This window comes from Equus caballus, chromosome 23, assembly GCF_041296265.1.
Source record: "Equus caballus isolate H_3958 breed thoroughbred chromosome 23, TB-T2T, whole genome shotgun sequence".
NCBI classification, from domain to species: domain Eukaryota; kingdom Metazoa; phylum Chordata; class Mammalia; order Perissodactyla; family Equidae; genus Equus; species Equus caballus.
In genome coordinates this window covers 58,470,927-58,488,673 of record NC_091706.1, presented here as the reverse complement: position 1 = coordinate 58,488,673, position 17,747 = coordinate 58,470,927, and the positions used below count along the sequence as shown (strand labels likewise).

The 17,747-nt window shown below is 38.1% G+C and overlaps 1 protein-coding gene across 11 annotated transcripts in view; it reads left to right on the top strand.

The window, feature by feature from the left end:
• The window catches only part of C9orf72 (C9orf72-SMCR8 complex subunit), a 31,478-nt gene extending 14,641 nt beyond the window's left edge, over positions 1–16,837 (top strand). For 8 of the 11 annotated variants that reach the window (XM_070248078.1, XM_014735370.3, XM_070248076.1 and 5 more), the window contains 8 exons: positions 2,428–2,523; positions 3,247–3,311; positions 5,501–5,573; positions 7,674–7,790; positions 10,115–10,350; positions 13,558–13,615; positions 14,735–14,844; positions 14,979–16,837. In XM_070248078.1, the coding sequence (XP_070104179.1) occupies positions 2,428–2,523; positions 3,247–3,311; positions 5,501–5,573; positions 7,674–7,790; positions 10,115–10,350; positions 13,558–13,615; positions 14,735–14,844; positions 14,979–15,165 (942 nt within the window). In that variant the 3' untranslated portion in view covers positions 15,166–16,837. 11 annotated transcript variants of the gene reach the window in all.
• The last annotated feature ends 910 nt before the right edge of the window (positions 16,838–17,747 follow it).

The following is a 17,747-nucleotide window of genomic DNA, read 5'->3' as shown; positions in this document are numbered from 1 at the left end:
AAGAAAATGTTTCCTTTACCCAGAGAAGCCTGGCCTTTACTTGCTGGTCACTAAGCAGGGTGCCAAGTGGCGGGGTTACTTTCCAGCCTCTGGAGGTACCTGCTAGGGATGCAGTAATTAGAGAGCTAGCTCAGGATAAGGAAATTTAGGACCCAATGAAACTCTACTTACACTGGGATTTTTTTTCCAACCAGAAACCTGTACTTAATAAAGTTTACTGCTATTAACTTTTATTTCTCTTTTGAGGACTCTTGAAAATGTTATCCCACCACTTCTGTGTATTTGGACAAACTGGAGGGTTTTCTAGGGGAAACATGCTCCTGCTGAGAAGTTCAAGTTAGAGAAGTCCAAGGAGGAAAAGAAACTTGAGGGACTTTCTTTCAGAGCCTCTTCTATGTTCGGCCTTGTAGGAATTTTTTTTATTAACGCTTCAGTGAGCATATCCATTCGCTTATGATGCTAGATGTCTGAGATAGCGTGCGTGACGTACCATGTACGCCTACGCCTGAGGGAAGGTATTTCCCGCAATCATCCTTTCTGAAAAGAAGGAGCTGCCTGATAACTCAGTCCTTGGAAATCTCACATCGTGTGCTTCAATGACTTTATTTTGAATGAAGAAATACTATTTGGGGATGACACATTAGTCTCAAACGACTTCAGTCAGTGCTAGTTTGGATGCTTATAGCTGTCATCTGATAAAGTCGCTCTACAAGGAAGCAAATTTAACACAGCTTTGGTCATTATTCTTGTTGAATTGCAAGTGTTGATTGTAATTGGAAATAGGCATTTAAAAAATTACTTTAAAAAGCAGAAACATGGTGGGGGGGTGGCCTGGTGGTGTAGTGGTTAAGTTTATGTGCTGTGCTTTGGCGGCCTGGGGTTCAAAGCTTCAGATCCCGGACATGGACCTAGCACAGCTCGTCAAGCCATGCTGTGCCAGTGTCCTACGTGAAATAGAAGAAGATGGGCACAAGTGTTACTTCAGCAACAATCTTCCTCAAGCAAAAAGGAGGATTGGCAAGAGATGATAGCTCAGGACAAATCTTCCTCACCAAAAAAAAAAAAAAAAGGCAGAAACAATGAGTGGTAGTGTTTGGAGGTTAATACAGGATGAATTTTTTAAATAATAAAATCTATGTGATGCATGAGGCCTTTACCTTACCTTAGGGTAAAATTTCTAGAGACAGCATCACATTTAAATTCTCAAGCAACTTACTTGATAAGGGACTCTGAAAAACTTGATTTGATCACTCAAAAAATGAGTCTAGGGATGACTAAGGTTCTAATTTGAAGATGCATGTGAAGAGTTTGAATAAAATCATTTCATGAAATGTGAGAAAAAATATTGTTAGATTGATTTTAAATAATATGTGATTTTAAAAGCCTTTTTAGCTTAAAATCGCTAAACATATGACAATTCCATCTACCTCTTTGAAAGTGTATGTATTCAGGATGGTCAAAAAATTGGGGGGGAGTGGTGTTGGTAGTGAATAAATGAAGGATCCAGCCATATTGGAGATGCTCTACATTTGTAGTGTTCTATATTGAGTTTTCAATTTTATTCTAGAAACTACAAATTTCAATTTTTTTGCGGGGGGGGGGGGTTGGTGAGGAAGATTGGCCCTGAGCTAACATCTGTTACCAAGCTTCCTCTTTTCATTTGAGGAAGATTGGCCCTGAGCTAACATCTGTGCCATTCTTCCTCTATTTTGCATGTGGGATGCCTCCACAGCATGGCTGATGAGTGAAGGAGATCCTCGCCCAGGGTCCGAACCTGGGAACCCTGGGCCACTGAAGCAGAGCGCGCAGAACTTTAAGCACTCAGCAACAGGGCCAGCTCCTCAAAATTACATTTTTCAGATGTAATAAATAGTGGTAGTATCTTGAAAGAACTTCAAAGGAAACTTGTCTGTTTTATTGATTCTTAAAATGTATGTGGGTTTGCCTCTGGGTAGATTATACCTTATTATGAATATGGAGGTTGAGTTTTGATTCAGACTTTACTACTGAGTTCTTTGCTGAGGATTTCAAAGTCTTTTTATGCCCCACTTTCCTCATTTTTAAATATAAAATGCGTCAATGACCTGTAATTAACAAGAGTTTTTATATCTCAAATAAATTTCAGAGGAGATCTTTTCTAAATGTGGCATGGTGATTTAATTATTGCATGTAACAGTAAATGATGAGCCAACGATTCCATTTTGATTAAAGAACATTATTCTTGGAAGAATGAAAATGGGTTTTAAATAACATGTAAATCCTTTAGAAATATTTGTAGTAGTGGACTTGTTTAGGTCTCTGTTTTAACAAGTTATTAAGTGTTTCTATCAAAGGGTGTTATTCTTTGCTCTCAGTTTCTAATTTTTTATTGCCCAGCTTATCCTATATTGTGCGATTTTCTTCACCTCATTTTGCTTTTTTGTGCAGGGTCAGAGTATTATTCCAATGCTTACTGGAGAAGTAATTCCTGTCATGGAACTGCTTTCATCTATGAAATCACACAGTGTTCCTGAAGAGATAGATGTAAGCTCTTACTTACATTATTAAACAGGAGCAGTGATACCCAGTATCAGTTCCCTTGAGTTTTATTACTATTATATATATTAGTAATGTTCTAAGTTTAGCAGTATGCATTTTTTGTCGTACATACTATTCATATGAAGTATTAGCCACGTTAACAAACACACTTAAAATCCTGAATTTTATGGCCAAACAGAGGCTGTTTTGGTTAGTATGATAAAATTAAATTTATTTAGTTTATTTCACCACTCTTGTATTTCCTGGAAGTGGCAGAATTCCAGACCTCATAGAAGCAATCAGTATTTCATGCAGTACTTTTTGTAACAAAGCCGTGTACAGTCAGTGGCAATTAATGGAAGTTTGCTGATAGTCACTAATCTAGCTGCCTTAAGCGTTTGTTGAGGACATTGTGAATCGCACACTGTGCAAGTACAGAGAAGTCTTTCGGAAACTCTTGTTGCTGTCTGACTTCATCATTAAGATTTGTCTCCTGGTTCTGACGGCTCAGAGGAGGAAGTGGTTCTCTAACAGTTGTTGCTCAGCCTGCCTGGCCAGCTTTCACATTTGCGTGGTGGTGCTCAGAGGTGGTTTTACGGGGATTCTTGATGCTCACAAATGAGGGCAGTGTCTTAGATTGAACCTAGACTTCGGAAAACTTGTGTATTTAAAAAGTGATTTCAACACTGTATTATAGCCAGAATAATTGTTGCTGTTGTTGCATTTTAGATAGCCGATACTGTTCTCAACGATGATGATATTGGTGACAGTTGTCATGAAGGCTTCCTTCTCAAGTAAGAATTTTGTTTCTTTTCATAAAAGCTGGATGAAGCAGATACAAATCTTGTGCTCCTCTATGACAAGATTTGGAAAGGCGAAAATAAGAGAATACCTACCCAGATTATCCTAGGCACAATGTTCCGTATTTCAGCTATTACTTAGCTTTGTGTTATTTTTTTATTTAATAGGTCTGTGATATACTTGATGTTATTCTTACTAATATTTAAAGAAGCTGAGTTTCCGTAGTGCCCAGACACGAAAGCTTGGTCCCTTGTTTGGTTCTGGTTTCTTGTTTTACTTCTCATTAAAGCTACACTAAGAACCTAAAGGGGTTCTTGCACTCAGTTCCAGGGCCTGGGCGAGGGTGGTGAGGCACACCAGCAGACAGTGCTCCCGACACCAGCACGGGGTCCTACAGTTTATCTCAATTCCGACACTGTTCACCCGGAGACAACGTCAGATTCCACAAGGCTGTCCCTCTCTTCCCCCTACTTCAGATGCCGGTCGCAAGCACAGGCTGTTAACGTGTGCCTTTGACCAACCGGCTACAGATTGGAGGTTCCAAGGACCCCTCCTTGCACTTCAGATGCCAGCGACAAGTCCAGGTTGTTGCCTGGACTTCTGACACACTGGCTGTAAACCAGAGGTTCCCATGACCCCTTCTCGGGTTTGATTAATTTGCTAGAGTGCTCACAGAACCCAGAGAAACATTTTTGCTTTCTGGATTGCCAGTTTATCATAAAAGGATATGATAAGGGATACAGAGAAACACCCAGGTGGAAGAGACACAGAGGGCACGGTATGGGGAAAGGGCGCGGAGCTTCCATGCTCTCTTTGAACGTGCTGCTCTCCCCAAATCTTCACGTGTTCACCAACCCAGAAGATCTCTGAACCCCATCCTTTTGGGTTTTTATGGAGGCTTCTTTACATAGGCATGATTGATTAAATCATTAGCCATTGGTGATTGATCAACCTATAACCCATTTCCCCTCCCCCAGGTCAAGGGGTGGGACTGAAAGTTCGAACCCTCTAATCACAGGATTGGCTCCATGGGCAGCCAGCCCCCCATCCTTAGGTGCTTTCCAGAAGTCACCTCATTCGCATAACAAAAGACACCTTTATCACGGACAACACTTAGGAAATCCCAAGGGTTTTGAGAGCTGTGACCCAGAACCTATTGATGAAGAGCAAATATATTTGAGAAATATCTGAATAACCAAATATATATTTCTTATAAATCACAGTATCACAGAACCCTTTCAAATTAAGTTGCACTGTGGATGGACTTAACGTATTTAGGCCTAGAAGAGAAAATTATTCATATTTGTACTGATCCTTTCCATCTTACAGTAGATTTTAGTATTTGAGAGTGTGGGTTCTAAAACCAGACTTCCTGGGTTACTGCTATGTGAGCCTGGACAAGCTGCTGAACTTTCTGTGCCTCCATTTCCTCATCTGTAAAATGGGAATAATAATAATAGTACCTACTTCGTAGGGTTGCTGTAGGCATTGAGTAGACAAATCGTATTAAGCACTTAAAACAGTATAAGCAGATAATAATAGCTAATAGCTAAGATTGTCTATATTTCTTCTAAGGAAAATAGCACTAATAATAGCCGATATTTATTGAGTGCCTATGTGTCAGTCCCTGTGCTAAGTGCTCTCTCTACGTGTATAGTCTCATCTACTTTGTGTTTCTTTACAACTGTGTATTATGAAATTTAATCTTTTTAATGAGAAGTGAAAGGATAAAGTACTTGCTTTATGTCCACAGTCTTTACCTCTGTCTTCATGATGGAATCTCAAGGGCACGAGTGTGTTTAACCTAGAACCTTACATGGCTTGAATCAGAAGCACTTGAGTCCTGATTCTGCTTAGTGTCAGCCATTCATAATGCTGTATTTAATGCCATTTGACTTTAAATAAATCACTTAAGCTCTCTACACTTCCGTTGCTTCCGTTACAAAATGGTGATATTTTACCAACTGGGTTGTTTTAAGGTTCAAATGAGAGAATGTCTGAAAGGCATGTGGAAAATGTGAAGGACTGTGGACATACAGGTGGCATCAGACATGCAGCTTTGGTCTTCGTCCTGCAAAGCTCCCCTCAGTTATTTGAAGCTCGCCTGCCTTTATGTTTTTTTTTTTAGTTTGTGAAAGTGTTTTACAGCCAGTGTTTTTCATCTTCTCTCTTCAATTTACAGTGCCATTAGCTCACACTTGCAGACCTGCGGCTGTTCCGTCGTAGTAGGCAGCAGTGCAGAGAAAGTAAACAAGGTAATTTATTTTACAATCTAGCAAATAATCTGATTTTTAATACTGCTAACATATCATGGATTGTAATTTAAAGGTTAGGATGCCGTCTAAGATGGTCTAATAGTATAAGGAGGCAATATAATCTGACCAAATTACTGCGGCACCCTGTGTGGCAAGAGTGAGTTTAAAGTAAGCTGTTTGAATAAGAAGCCATTTATCAGTTTAATTTCGATAATTCATAAATACCAGTCTCAGTCTTGTATAAATGGTTTTGAGAATATTTTAAAATCAGGTATTTTTTTAAAAATGTGTCTTCTACTTCCCGATGTTGTCTTTAATAAACATGAAGATAGCCATGTAGTTTTGGTACTAATTCCAAAGAAATGTTATCTGGTCATTTATCTTGATTTCATTAGCGCGCTTTTCTCCTGTATCTGCCCCTTTTGGGGACCTGGTGCTATTAAGTGGTGGATGGAGATTATACTTTATTCAATAACGTTTCTGACCACTTCCTTCAGTGCTACATGAGTTAATAAAGAATTAATGAACGGTTTCTTTCCAAGCATTAGACAATAAAGCAAGGGATTTTTTTGTTTTTCTTCGCTGACCATTAAATCGGAAGAGATAAGTGCACCTATCTATCAATTTAATTAAACCTAAATTTTCTTCTTAAGTTTTACACAGGAAATTTGTTAGGAGTGGTTATTTGCTTGACAAATCTATTTGTAATTTTTTCTGTAATAAGCTACCTTGTATATTTACATGACCTTTAATTTACCAACATAATATTTCTCATACAACCATTTATGAAAGATTAGTTTACTTCTATGATTGTGTTGTATCCAGCGACTTCTTGTTATCTCTGTTACCCTGAGAAGGTAGCTAGCTTTCCATCTGTGTCCCCCGAAGCCTCAGGTCCACAGAGGGACTTCCCAGTCCCTTGTTGGAGGGATAAGGGCTCTGTGGTTGGGGCTCTGTGTTTTTTAAACATTTTTTTCATCCCACATCCTCTTCTGACTTAATAGCTTCTCTTGTATCCTTTTTATTTTTTTTAAAGATTTTTTTGTTTTAATATGTACACAGAAGCCCAACAAGTGTGCTGCTTTCTTGCTTTTTTTTTTTAAAGATTGGCACCTGAGCTAATATCTGTTGCCAATCTTCTTTTTTTTCCTTCTTCTTCTCCCCAAAGCCCCCCAGTACATAGTTGTATCTCCTAATTGTGAGTGCCTCTGGCTGTACTATGTGGGACGCTGCCTCAGCATGGCCTGATGAGCGGTTCCATGTCCACTCCCAGGATCTGAACTGGCGAAACCCTGGGCTGCCGAAGCACAGTGCACGAACTTAACCACTCGGCCATGGGGCCGGCCCCTCTTTTATCTTTCAGTTTGAGAAAAAGGTTGTCGTTGCTCTGGATTGAAAGCCACTGCTTTGATATAAAAATTCTCTGAATAGAGTCTGAATTCCAGTGTAGTTACATGGCTTTCTGTTTTTCCTAATAGAGCTAGTGATCAAATCCTGTTAGAATCATAGGTTTCTAAACCTCAACCAGTGATGTGCTTATTTCAAATCAAATATGATAGAGTTAATTCTCATTCTGTTGAAGGATTTGGACACTATTACTCATTACAGTGGGATTTCACATGGAGAACTATTAAACAGAAGCCATAATTCTGCCTAATTTAAGTGCATTTAGTTTTCTTGTCCAAAATTGTTTTCTTGTTTGAAAAACACTTGCTGCTCGGTTTAGATATACAATCAATAATTATATTGGGTCATTATTTCCTGCTGAAATAAGAGTTCCATGGTCAAATAAGTTTGAGAAAGTTTGCATATTCTCTGAGTTACCTGGAGAGTCGCAATATGTATTCAAATGTTAGAGGTTTTGAGATATCGTACAGTAAATTTACCGGCATCTCTCAAGCTTATTTGACCACAGAATCCCTATTTTAAGCAACAACTGTTATATCCCACGGACTATTCCAGGGGACTAAGGAATGCTTATTTCTCCGGATGTATTTTATTGACAATAACAATGGAAATTTCTATTCAAGTTTCTTTCATAAGCAAACCAGTGGCCTTTTTATTTCATATTTTAATGCTAAAATATTTTTTTTTTTACAGATAGTAAGAACATTATGCCTTTTTCTGACTCCAGCAGAGAGAAAATGCTCCCGATTATGTGAAGCAGAATCATCATTCAAATACGAGTCAGGGCTCTTTGTACAAGGTCTGCTAAAGGTATAGCTTCCCTTTATCACAGTGAAACCAATGTTTTAAAATCATTTTTGAGACTCTTTATGAATATATTTTGAATATTAGCATTTAGTACATCTCATGTTGTATGCCAAGGAGCCGCCTGCTTTACACAGGTCTGAGCATAGCGTGTGTGTCCGTGGATTTATAGTTAGTATCAGTGAAACATCACGGAATATCTTTCTTTGTGTTTCTCTTTGGTTTCCTATAGCTGCCTGTCTGGCCTCAGGATTATTTTTTTTTTCAATATGTACTTGAATCAGGTCACACATCTGAAATGGGAACATTTCTTTTTTATTGAACAGATTTGAATTTTTGTGTTACCATTTTGTGTTTATGTATCATATTCATTTATTGAAAAAAAAATTTAAAGCTGCTTCCTGTCTTTTTAAAAAGTGGATTTGAGGAATTCCTTTACATGTGTGTATTAGAAAAAATTATTTTACATTTTTCTTTTATCTACTTTAGCCTGTTTTTCAAGGAAAAAAACAGATACATGTAAATTAGCAATTATTTTCAATGATTGTGGGAAAGACAATTATTCACTTTACCAGAATTGTATTATTGATGTTTCAATAATAGTCAAAGACGTGAAGAAAGAGATTTCCTAATGGTTTTGTGATTTTGTCACAGTGATTGCTTTCTTGAGGATATATACATAGCAAAATGAAAGAAAAAATATGAAAAATTGTTGCAAATAAAAACTGTATTCAGCTTTTGAGTTTTCAATAATGTGCATGCTATGAGCTCAATAATAGTATTTAAATACAGAAAATACTTAAAGAACTCATTTCTGATTTGAATTGTACAAATCTGAAAATTGGAATTTCTTCCTATCAAAGGCATAATAAGATACTTAGTACTTTTATTTCCTCAGCACTCTCTCATTTAATCATATAATTTTATCCCTGAAAGGGACCTATACTGGATGCATAGAGGAAAACTTGAAACTATAATTTAATGAAAAAATATTTAAGAGTTTTCCATGCAGGTGTAAATTATACAGACTTCTAGAAAATACTTTGACATTATATATCAAGAGCCTTAAAAATATTCAAAGATTTAACCTACCATTTCTACGTCTGGAAATCTATCCTAAGGAAGCAATTATATATGGAAAAAGGTTTACTTACAAAGATGATAGAGTGAAAAATTGTGTCGGTTCTGTCTTCTGTTGATGGCACACACCACACTGCCTCATACACAGTAGGTCCTTGTGACATGGCAGCTGGTACCCAACTGACTGTACCCGGAAAGAAGTGTGTTTTTTACTTATAAAAATACATATTCATTGAGATTTAAAAGAACATATGAACAATCAAGAAGAAAATAAAAAGTCGTTTGTAATCTCATAATCCAATGAATAACCACCGTTGATATGTTGGCATGTATGTTACCGCACATAGGGCACAATCTGCTCGCCGTGAGACAAAAGCCAGTCGACAAGAGGCAGGATGGTGGCAGAGACAGGGCATTTTATTACAGCTTGCTAACAAGAGGGAAGATGGCCGACTAATGTCCAAAAGAACCATCTGAAGGGGGGCACAGAATCTTGAAGTAGTTATACAGGCCAGTGGGCTATAGGGGAGGGTGATAGGAATGTTGACCCAGGAGTCACCACACCAGATCTTTCAGTTTTCATGGATGATAGCTGTCAGCACAGTCTCTCCATTTGGGGGTCATCACATTGCTAAGGAACTCAAAAGAATGAAGATAGCGTCTTATCTCAGCTGGGCGGTACATGCACAAGCAGAGATCATAGACTCTACAGAGCAGGTGGATCTCCTGGTGGGTGCATATCCAGGTGGGTCAGTTAGTCAGAGGTCATTCAGAGTTACAATCGTGTTTCTTTTCTACAGTATGGCTTCCCTTATGTTACCTTGTGTTGAGCCAGTATCATATATCTTTCTGGTCTTTTTTTTTGTTCTGTTTGTATTTTTTTCATATCTTCCCCTCCCATTCCCCCAAAATTGGATTATACTCTGCATGTTTTAACCTCATTTATTCATAATATGTTGTGAACATTTTTCAGTATCAACACATAAACTTTGGCAACTTAATTTTTAGCAGCTAAATAATAAACCATGTTTATTAATCACATCTCTTTTTGGATGTTTAGGTTGTTTCACTGTTTAAACCAGTACTGTACTGCACACATCACTAAAACTTTGCACACAATCATGATTAATTTCCTAGGATAAATTTCTAGAGATGGATTTGCTAAATCAAAGCCAGTTTTTTTTTCATTAAAAAAAATTCTTCATATCTTTTGGCATATAAGACAGTAAATTTTCTTGTCATTACGACAGGATTCAACCGGAAGCTTTGTGCTACCCTTCCGGCAAGTCATGTATGCTCCCTATCCCACCACACACATAGATGTGGATGTCAACACCGTCAAGCAGATGCCGCCCTGTCATGAACATATTTACAATCAGCGCAGATACATGAGGTCAGAGCTGACAGCGTTCTGGAGGGCCACCTCGGAAGAGGACATGGCTCAGGACACCATCATCTACACAGACGAAAGCTTCACTCCTGATCTGTACGTAATGTCCTGTCTTTTGATTTTGTCGTTAAGCAGTATTATGAAGTTGTATCTTTTACGAGTAAAAACAAGGAAGTCTGCATTTAAAAAGAAATAAATATTACTAGGAGAATTATGCTTGAAGAAATAATTTGGTTAATCAAGCATTTTTTCTTAAATGTCTATTTTTCTTAATATAATTGTATTTCCCGTAAGATAGGTTAGGTTAGTCCTTAAAAATATCTACTTAAGGGGCCGACCCGGTGGTGCAGCGGTTAAGTTCGCACATTCCACTTCGGTGTCCCGGGGTTCGCCGGTTCACGTCCTTGGTGCAGACATGGCACCGTTTGGCACACCATGCTATGGTAGGCATCCTGCATATAAAGTAGAGGAAAATGGGCACAGATGTGAGCTCAGGGCCAGTCTTCCTCAGCAAAAAGAGCTGATCTCTAGCTCAGGGCTGATCTTCCTCAACAAAAAAAGAAAAACAGTGACCAACCAGACAGCCCCAGCCCCAGCCCTAATATCGCTTGTAGACTAAAGTCATTAAAAGGTTTATTAACTAAACCAAAGAAATAATTCTGTCTTATTTTTCTTGATGTATGAATATAAAATACACCAAAACTGTCAAAATATATTAATAGAGCATTCTTTTACTCTGCACTTTTTACTGTGTTATTCCTTTCTTACCCTAAAGTGTGATCAGTAAGTTAAAAAGAAAAATCGTAATACTAAAATGTTGAATGTGGACCCAGTTAGGGCAGAAGAAAATGGTGATAAATCTGAATTATAAAACCCCAAGCAAACATTTAAAGGATGTTCTGAAATCAGGAAAAGAAATGTGGTATACTATCACGGTTCTCTTTAGTTAGTTTACAGTGTCTGGCACACAGAATGTGCTCAGTAAATGTTAACTGGAATAATCCGGTTTGAGTGTGTAAAGCAGCAGCACAACTGGAGCAGCCAACCCTGTCCTGTGTTTCTAAGAAAAATTTGGAGCTGAGGCAGCAGACATGTGGGGCACCAGGAGCCACACAGAAGGCGCTGACCGAAAGAGAAAAGGAGCACCGTGTCCAAGGGACCCCCAGCCTCCTGTGCTCCAGGTGCAGGAAGACGGCTCCTTTGGGCCCATCTTCTCCCAGCTCTCCAAGCTGGTTCCTTAGAAAGTGTGAGGGGAATTGGCTTAGGAAAAAAATTGGTCAAAGTTGGAATTCCAGGTTACTAATTTTTCACATATTGGTCATTTCAGTACATGTGTAGAAGTTCTCAGAATCACTCTGTGCCTCCAGACGTTTTCTTCTGTCCTAAAGTGTTGAGTATTTTTTTTTTTCTTTTCTGATAGATTGCTTGAGAGCTTTTTGTGGGGAATTCAGTGAACTTCAGAATGGGTTTGCAGCCATCTAGTACGTTTTCTTTAGAGGAGATAGGTATATGCTTTTCACATTTCTTCCTCATTTTAGCCAGGTATGTTTGCTTCACTGATGTGACAAACTGTGCTTAGCCAGCTAGTCTTGTTTTGCTAATCATAGCAAAGTCAAGTCATGAATTTTTAAAATTTGTTTCCAGCTCTAAGTAAATTTTCTGGACACGCAGTTGTCCAAACATAACATTTGCAACCACTGGATTGGGTATTGTTAACTTTTACTTATTATAGACATTTTACTTTTCAGTTTATTTTAAACACTATTCTTTATTCTTAAGATATTTTTCATTTTAAGTTTTAAAAATAATTTCACTCACTGCCAGGACAGGAAAAATCAGTCACTGGAAATACTCTTTTTTAACACTTTGCTTCAGCTAATTCACTTATGACCAAGACATTCAGTTGTGAACAAGTATATTCAGAACACAAGACTTAAATGCCTTATTCTCTCTCCATGCCAGAGAAGGGGCCTGTCAGCGCCCACGCTGGCCACCAGTTAGGCAGCCAGTGGTCACAAGATGCTGATTTCTTCCCTTCCCGTGTTTCCTCCTTCTGTAGTTTGCCACACCCATCTCCTAAAACGAGGAAGTTTTAGGTACTTTCCTACTTGCCTCTGCACGCATACGTCTTTCCCTGCCACTACTGTCAGTTGTATGATGATCCTATTTTCAACCTGTCTTTTCAGTTAAAAATTGTTTACCTTATTAAATGTCATGTTGCCCCTCTGACTTGAGTATAACCTGGCATCCCAGTAAATTCTTTAGGGAAGTAGAAGGCTGGGAGAGGGAAGGAAGAAGAGAAAAGATCAAGGGGGTTTGGACCTGAGAAGGGAACAATCTTTTTTTTTAAGCACCTGCTACATCCTGGGTGGTGTGTTAGATACACATTTTCTTGAGTGTGCATCACGTCTTTTAACTGCTTACTCTGATCATTTTGCCAGTGTGGGTAGCAGTTTCTTAAGTAGCTGGTTCATGTTACTTGCCAGGTGATGGGCTTGTCGATGCAAACTCAGTGGTCAAGATGTTGCAGGTAATCGTCAGAGTGTATTCCTTAATCCCATGTGAATGTTTCTCTTTTTTTTTTTTTGAGAAAGTTGAGCCCTGAGCTAACTACTGCCAGTCCTCCTCTTTTTTGTTGAGGAAGACCGGCCCCGAGCTAACGTCCGTACCTATCTTCCTCCACTTTATATATGGGATGCCTACCACAGCATGTCGTGCCAAGCAGTGCCATGTCCGCACCCAGGATCCAAACCGGCAAACCCCGGGTTGCGGAGAAGTGGAGTGTGTGAACTTAACTGCCATGCCACCGGGCTGGCCCTCCCATGTCAATGTTTCTTAGCATTCGTCTTTTTACCTTTTTTCTTCCTAAACTGCTTATTAGAGTTATTAGTGCATAAAGTTAGCCTTTTATTTTGTGGTGGTTTTTGGTGCTAGTGGTATGTGTTTATTTTTGTTGCTGTTTTATTTTTTTGAGATGCAGGAATTGGTAATTATGTTCACTAATTGTATAAGGCTCTCTTTTTATAAGGTGAGGGTACTATAATAGGTTGAGAGATACATACACACCCTCCTTGGGACTGCCTGTATCTTTAAGAGAAAATTAATTACATGGTGGCATGACAAACTCCAGTAATATACAAATGTTTTATATATTTTATATCTGCAAATATGTACATCTAATTTTTATAAATATGTTTACATACAATATCCCATTTTTAAGAATTTAATTTGTTGGCTGGAGTGAGGGATTGTGGAAAGTAGCATTGTGTAGCCATTTCAACCTTTGGACTGTTTTCTTCATAGGAATATTTTTCAAGATGTCTTACACAGAGACACTCTAGTAAAAGCCTTCCTGGATCAGGTAAAAGTTAAACCTGAGGTTGTCCGAGTGAATGATCTGATATGTTTTCTTTTTTAATATATCCTACAATGCCTGTGCTATATACTTATAAACTTCATGGAATTAAGTCACTGTCATTTTGTCTTGTCTCTAGTCTTTCTCAAGTGTCTACATGATTTTTCTTTTGAATTGTTAGTGAGAGTAGCCTGCATAGTGACAATTAAAGATGCAACATTCCCCAGTGCAAATAATAAATGTTTTAATTCCAAGCACTAACCTATAACTCAAGGTGTTTTCTTCTTTTTTATGGGGGGTGGTGGGGATGTATGTTTTTTATTTGCCTTAATTGAGCCAAAAATGTCTTTAAAACTTAGTATACTTCTATTTAAATGATAGTATCTTTATTGTCTCATTCTTTTGAAAAAACCTGCTTAATTATACATTTGAAGAAAATGCAGATTATATGGGCCTTCTTTCTTAATATAACAGAGCTTTATCATAATATCACTCTGGGGATCAGGCCAGGAAACAGTGTCATGGATGTAGCACTGAAATGATAAGATCCTTAGGTTAACTGGAAATTTTGGATCCAGGTCTGTGTGGTCTGTGACATATTGCAAAGTTCAAGGATAATTCGTAGTCAAGTCATTCCATGCTTCTCAAGCTGAGATAAAATCCTTCTACCGCTCCACATGCACCCTCACGCCCCAAGAGTAGAGGGATATGAATATCTCAAAACCGTAGTCTAAGCATGGCTCCACTTGTGGGAGCATCAATTTTATTTGAAGATGTGGGCAGAAAAAGTTAAGTAACACAACTGGAGGTAACTTACATCATGAGTTTTAATAATAAATATGGATACACTCTGAGGTAGAATGCAAAATACGAGTCTATTTTCAAGGGTAAGATAGAAGACTTCAAAGAACCGTCAGATTGCTTCCAGACCACCCCCCCGCACCCCCCTAACCTCCCCCCCAACCCCGGCTATAATCCTGTATGTTCAGGGCCTCAGGGGAAATGATTGAGGAGACCGGCCCTAACGCGTGTTGTCTGCCAGACACTGTCAACACTCTGCTGGCAACATGCCACGTACGTAGAATGGGAGCAAATGATTCATTAACACGCTTCATTTTCTCGTAGGTCTTTCATTTGAAACCTGGTTTATCTCTCAGGAGTACTTTCCTTGCACAGTTTCTACTCGTCCTTCACAGAAAAGCCTTGACGCTAATAAAATATATAGAAGATGACACGTGAGTAAAAGTATATGGAAGGAAAACCTTTGTGCGTTGTTTCTCATTTTGTTCCCTTGGGACATTTTCTATATTATATTATATATATATATATATATATATATATGTATTTTTTTTTTTTCCATTATTTGTAGGCAGAAGGGGAAGAAACCCTTTAAATCTCTTCGGAACTTGAAGACAGACCTTGATTTAACAGCAGAGGGCGATCTGAACATAATAATGGCTCTGGCTGAGAAGATTAAACCAGGCCTGCACTCCTTTATCTTCGGAAGACCTCTCTATACTAGTGTACAAGAACGAGATGTTCTGATGACGTTTTGAATGTGTGGCTTGTTAAGCGAGCTTTGTCACAATCATGATTGCTGCTCTGGTAGCCCAGGGGTGTGGCAAGCGTCACTCCCTCGGGTCATGCCCCAGTCCTACCCGGCAGTGGCAGTTAAGTTACACTACAGTTGTCACAAGAAGTCTGTCAGGGGATGTCAGGTGCATCATTACAATGGATGCAGCTTTTCCTAGACGTGCTCCCTTTGGATACAGACTTATGTTTACAATTATAATACGTATTATTGGTATCTTTTAAAGATATAATAACAGGATGTAAACTTGACCACAACTACTGTTTTTTGAAACTTACGATCTATGGTTTACATGTATCAAAGTGAAATGTGAGTTAGCTTTCACAGATGTACTGCTAGTCGACTTTCCATCTCTTGAGGTTCCTTGGCATGTGGGATTACTGTAATGCTTTTGCAATCAGCTGAGAATTAGAGCATCTAAATCATTTCAGTTCCACGAACAGGAGTTAGCTTGAACATAGGTTAGGCTTTAGGAAGAACATATTGGCCAAGCAGATGGTCAATTGAAATTAATTATTAGCTTCTACTTGTAGACTTAGTTCCTTCATATTGGGTCTGTGTGGAAATGTCAAGCAGTATGTATAGTCCCAATCGTGGTGAACCACAATCAGAGTGGTGTGTGTTTGTTTGTTGAGCTCTGTCAGGAAAGTACAGGAAATTGGATTTTGTGTGTTAGCAGTTATTGCCAATTTTTTAAATTAATTTTCATTATTTTTGAGCCAAATTGGAATGTGTACCTCCTGTGCCTTTTTTTTGCCCTTGGAAAATATAATTACTTGGAAGAAGTTCAGATTTCACTAGTCAGTCATCTTGTTGTCCTCTTGTGTAGTCGTACTCTGACTTGGCAATCATTGTAACGCCGAGATTATTCAATGCAGTAGAGAATGTACTAAATAATGAGATCTTTTTTCAGGAACAGAGAATACTATTTTGTCTTCTCCCTTCTTATATTTCTGCCCCTAGTTTTGAAGTTGTTACCATGTCTGCCTGCATTGTATGAGGAATAGCAGGAGAAACTTTACTGATGTGCTGTTTTACTGGGTGCTGCTTTGGCAGAACTAAGTGGTCAGTTTCTTTTGTTTCCTTAATATGCTTGGACCATTTTGCTAGCTATAGAATAACTGATTAACATAATTCTGTCCTAGAACAGTGTTGTCATAATAGTACACTTAAGCATAAAAAGATATTTTTATTTAAAACTATGGAAGTACACAAAAGGGAAAAAGTATTTATAAAAAGGGATATAAGTGATAGAGCCCCTCAGCCCTTGCCGTCATATTTCACCAAGACCAAGATGTCCTGTTCTGAAGGGTCCTAATAGCCTTTCCCATCACTAAGGAGAAAGGTGTTGTCATCTTGGTTTTTAGACACACACGGAAGTAGATGACTGATGCGCTGTACCTCAGTCATGAAAAAATTTACACGTACCTTGTTGTGCCCCTCACTCAAAGCTTTGTACATGATAGATTATTTAAGTGCTGACCGATTGTCTTCTTTTGCTGGTTTATTGTACTGTTACATAGAGTGGAAGTTGTACAGTGAAGTAAGTTATTAAAGCATGTGTAAACATTGTTATATATCTTTTCTCCTAGATGGAGAATTTTGAATAAAATATCTTTGAAATATTGTCTCTTACAGTTACTTGTTCATGTTCCTATTCGTTTTCTATTTATTCCATTTGTTCTTTGTATTCTTTTTCTGCTTTCTTCTGGATTATTTGTTGTGATTCCACTTTATCTCCTTTATTGGCTCATTAGTTGTATGAGTCTTTGTTTTGTTATTTCAGTGATTGCTTTAGGGTTGTAGATTACGTCTTTAATCTAGTCTACATTCCAGTGATAGACAGCTTGACATACAGTGTGAGAACCCTACAATAGTAAACTTCCATTTCTCTCTTCTCTCCTTTGTGCTGTTGTGGCCTTATATATTACTTCTACGTGTGTTATAAGCTCCACACTTTATTACTATTTTTGCTTAAACAGTCAGTTATCTTTTAAAGAAATTTAAATATAAATATTCTAAATACCTCAATTGAAAAGCAGATTATCAGATTGGATAAAAAAACAAGACCCAACTATATTCTGCCAACAAGAAACACATCTTAAAAATAAAGGACAGACAGATTAAAAGGATGGAAAAGGATATACCTCACTAACACTAATCAAAAGAAAGCAAGAGTGGCCATGTTAATATTGGACAAAGTAGATGTCAGAGCAAAGACTTACCAAGGATAAAGATCATTTCATAATGTTAAAGGGGCCAGGTTAGCAAAAGGACGTAACAATCCTGAGTGCTTGTTCACTTAATGACATCTTCAAAATACATGAAGCAAAAACTGATAGAACTGTAAGAAGAAATAGACAAATCTGCAATTATAGTTGGTGATTTGAAGACTCCTCTCTCAATGTTTGAACAAGACACAAATTTTAGAACTAGATTTTGCATAGGCTCAATTTTAATGACGAACTGGCCAGGAAAAAAATCTGTATCCAACTCAGTAAGGATGAAGAAGACTTGAACAAGATTATCAGCTAGCTTGATGTAAGT